Here is a 2,780-nt window from a genome sequence, read left to right as displayed (position 1 = left end):
TTTAAAAATTTTTAAATATCAAGCTTTGAAGACTGCTACGCGCTGATTGGTCCATCAGCGATTACTACAATCCGTATAAAAGGAAAGGTTTTGGCGCCAAAGTCAAGTTTTTGCTGGAACTTCAAGGCGGATGTTTGTGTGCTCTACCGTAAGGTGTTTCGTCTATTATTGCCGTGACGAGTGACGGGAGGAGTGTTCCGAGTAACTGTATCCGAAGTATACGTCGCAAGGTGTCTTTTCGACGGATGTGTTTAGGAACAGTGACTTTTGGAACTTTGACTGTTTGTGTGAATCTACTTTGTAAACGTCATAATTTTTGTGATTTGTAAATCTCGTAAACCTTGTAAGTTCATGTAACGTCAAATAGTTGTCATAAACGTTTTGTTTAATTTGAAAAAAGGTATTTCAAATTTGACTAACTTCAAGAACAATGAGTAAGAAAAGGTCAATTGAAGAAGAACATCGTAATTTTCAAGAAAAATGGGAATTGCAATATTTTTGTGTCCAAAACAAGAATAAAATATTATGCTTGATATGTATAATAAAAACTCTATTTCAATTCCTAAGGAATATAATCTTAAAAGGCACTATGACAGAAATCATAAAAGAAACTATAAACAATACGTTGCAAAACTTCGTGAAGACAAATTGTCGGAATTGAAATCACTCCTTCAAAAACAACAAAGTGTATTCACTAAATCTGTTGAAGACAATACAGCTGCTGTAAAAGTTAGTTATATATTATCACATTCAATCGCGAGCAGATTGAAACCATTTACCGAAGGGGAATTTATTAGTGAAATGCTTAATTAAAGCGGCGAAAGTATTATGTCCAGCACAAAAAAAAAAAATAAAATTTAAAGTGTAAGTTTAAGTCGAAATACTGTAGCTAGCAGAGTTGATGAAATAGCCGATAATTTGAGAAATCAGCACAGGAGAATTCAACAATATTAACATTTGAAGCCTACTCTATTGCAATTGATGAAAGTACAGATATTCGAAATATTCGCTCAGCTGGCCGTTTTTATTCGCGGATGCGATGTTAATTTAAAAATAAGTGAAGAACTTTTGGAAATTATTCCTATGCATAATACAATCACTGGAGCTGATATTTTTGATGTACCTATAGAAGTTTTGAAGAAGTATAAGTTACCATAGGAAAAGTTGGTTTGTCTCGCAACTGATGGTGCACCTACCATGACCGGTATTACTAAAAGAGTTGTTGCAAGATTAAAAGAAACATGCAAACAGCATGGTAATAATAATTTTGAACATTTTCATTGTATTATTCACCAGCAAGTACTGCGCTCCAAAGTTTTAAATATCGGACATGTTTTAAAAATAGTCACCAAAATTGTAAATTATATTCGAGCACGTGGACTTAATAATCGTCAATTTGCTTCATTTCTGGAAGATATTGAATGTGAATACACCAATCTACCGTATTATACGGAAGTTCGTTGGCTTTCGAGTCATAAAGTGCTAAAACGATTCTTCACATTGCTGGACGAAATCATAATTTTCTTGGAAACAAAAAATTCTGAATGCGCTGAATTAAAAGATGGACAATGGATAAAGGACCTGGCTTTCTCAGTTGATATTACGAGTTATCTTAATCAACTTAATCTTAAGCTTCGAGGCAAAAATCATGTTGTTACAACGCTATTTGATAATATTAACGCTTTCAAATAAAAATTATCACTTTGGCTAAAACAAATAGAAAAAGAAAGCTTGTCTCACTTTGAAAGCTGTCAATATCTATTGCTTAAATCACCTAAATTAAAATTTATAGAATATGCTCACCAAATTAAATTGTTAGAAATGGAATTCGATCGAAGATTTTCTGATTTTAAAAGCTGTGAATTACAATTTAGTCTTCTTACTTCGTCACTATCTATCGATATTGAAACTGTTGATGAAAACTTACAAATGGAATTAATTGAAATCCAATGTGATAATTTGCTGAAGCAAAAATATATGGATGTCGAAATTCCAGATTTTTATACATATTTATCTGTAGATCGATTTCCTAAAATGTTATCGTTTGTTACCCGTATACTGGCTATGTTCGGAAGCACTTATTTATGCCAGCAACTATTTTCTTTAATGAAAAATAACAAAAATTCAGAAAGGTCGAGGTTAACCGATCAACATTTATCATCAATTTTAAAAATTGCATCGGCTCAATATATTCAACCAAATTTTGATGACTCGCTTTGTGAAAAACGTTGTGAAATATCTTCTAAAAAGTAATATTAAACTGATTTTGTTTATTTTTTATTATAACTTTTATTTTTGTTTTTTATAAAAAATATAAAATATTTATAGTTTAAGTTTAAAAAATAATATGAAATATAAAATGTCTATGTACTAGTACGTATAATATACAGTACATTGAGTCTAATAAATACATAATATAATCATTCTAAAAACCGTATTTTATTAATTTTTTGAACATTGAAAACATGCGGTTCCCGACTTATACAAAATAGATCATGTGGCCCACAATATCATATGAGTTTGACATGCCTGCATTAGAGTAATTAATACTCAATTTCATTCTATTAATGTGATTAAAGTGAAACTTGCCTATTTAAAGTTAACAGGCTTTTGTTTAATGATATGATAGTATAAGTCAGTGGTTCCTAAATTTTTTCGATTCTAGGCGCTGTTGCTAAATCCAGGTTTACCCAAGGCGCCGTGTGAAATTCTAAGAAGTAGAGTTTGCGAAATAGCGAAATGGCCAATCATTATTTAAATTAAAGAGTTAGGACGTTAAG

The 2,780-nt window shown here is 31.0% G+C and overlaps 1 protein-coding gene across 1 annotated transcript; it reads left to right on the top strand.

The window, feature by feature from the left end:
* Positions 1–1,197: 1,197 nt before the first annotated feature.
* On the top strand, positions 1,198–1,692 carry LOC136972289 (general transcription factor II-I repeat domain-containing protein 2-like). Its single transcript, XM_067266845.1, has one exon. The coding sequence runs from the start codon at positions 1,198–1,200 to the stop codon at positions 1,690–1,692; it is 495 nt and encodes a 164-aa protein (XP_067122946.1).
* Positions 1,693–2,780: the final 1,088 nt, after the last annotated feature.

The sequence above is a fragment of the Centruroides vittatus genome, unplaced genomic scaffold, assembly GCF_030686945.1.
Source record: "Centruroides vittatus isolate TY-2023 unplaced genomic scaffold, ASM3068694v2 contig_2892, whole genome shotgun sequence".
In the NCBI taxonomy this organism is placed as follows: domain Eukaryota; kingdom Metazoa; phylum Arthropoda; class Arachnida; order Scorpiones; family Buthidae; genus Centruroides; species Centruroides vittatus.
This window is presented reverse-complemented; position numbering and strand designations above follow the sequence as displayed.

Bases quoted from the DNA above. Each gene is read 5' to 3' on its own strand.
- LOC136972289 (XM_067266845.1), top strand. From the start codon at position 1,198: ATGACCGGTATTACTAAAAGAGTTGTTGCAAGATTAAAAGAAACATGC.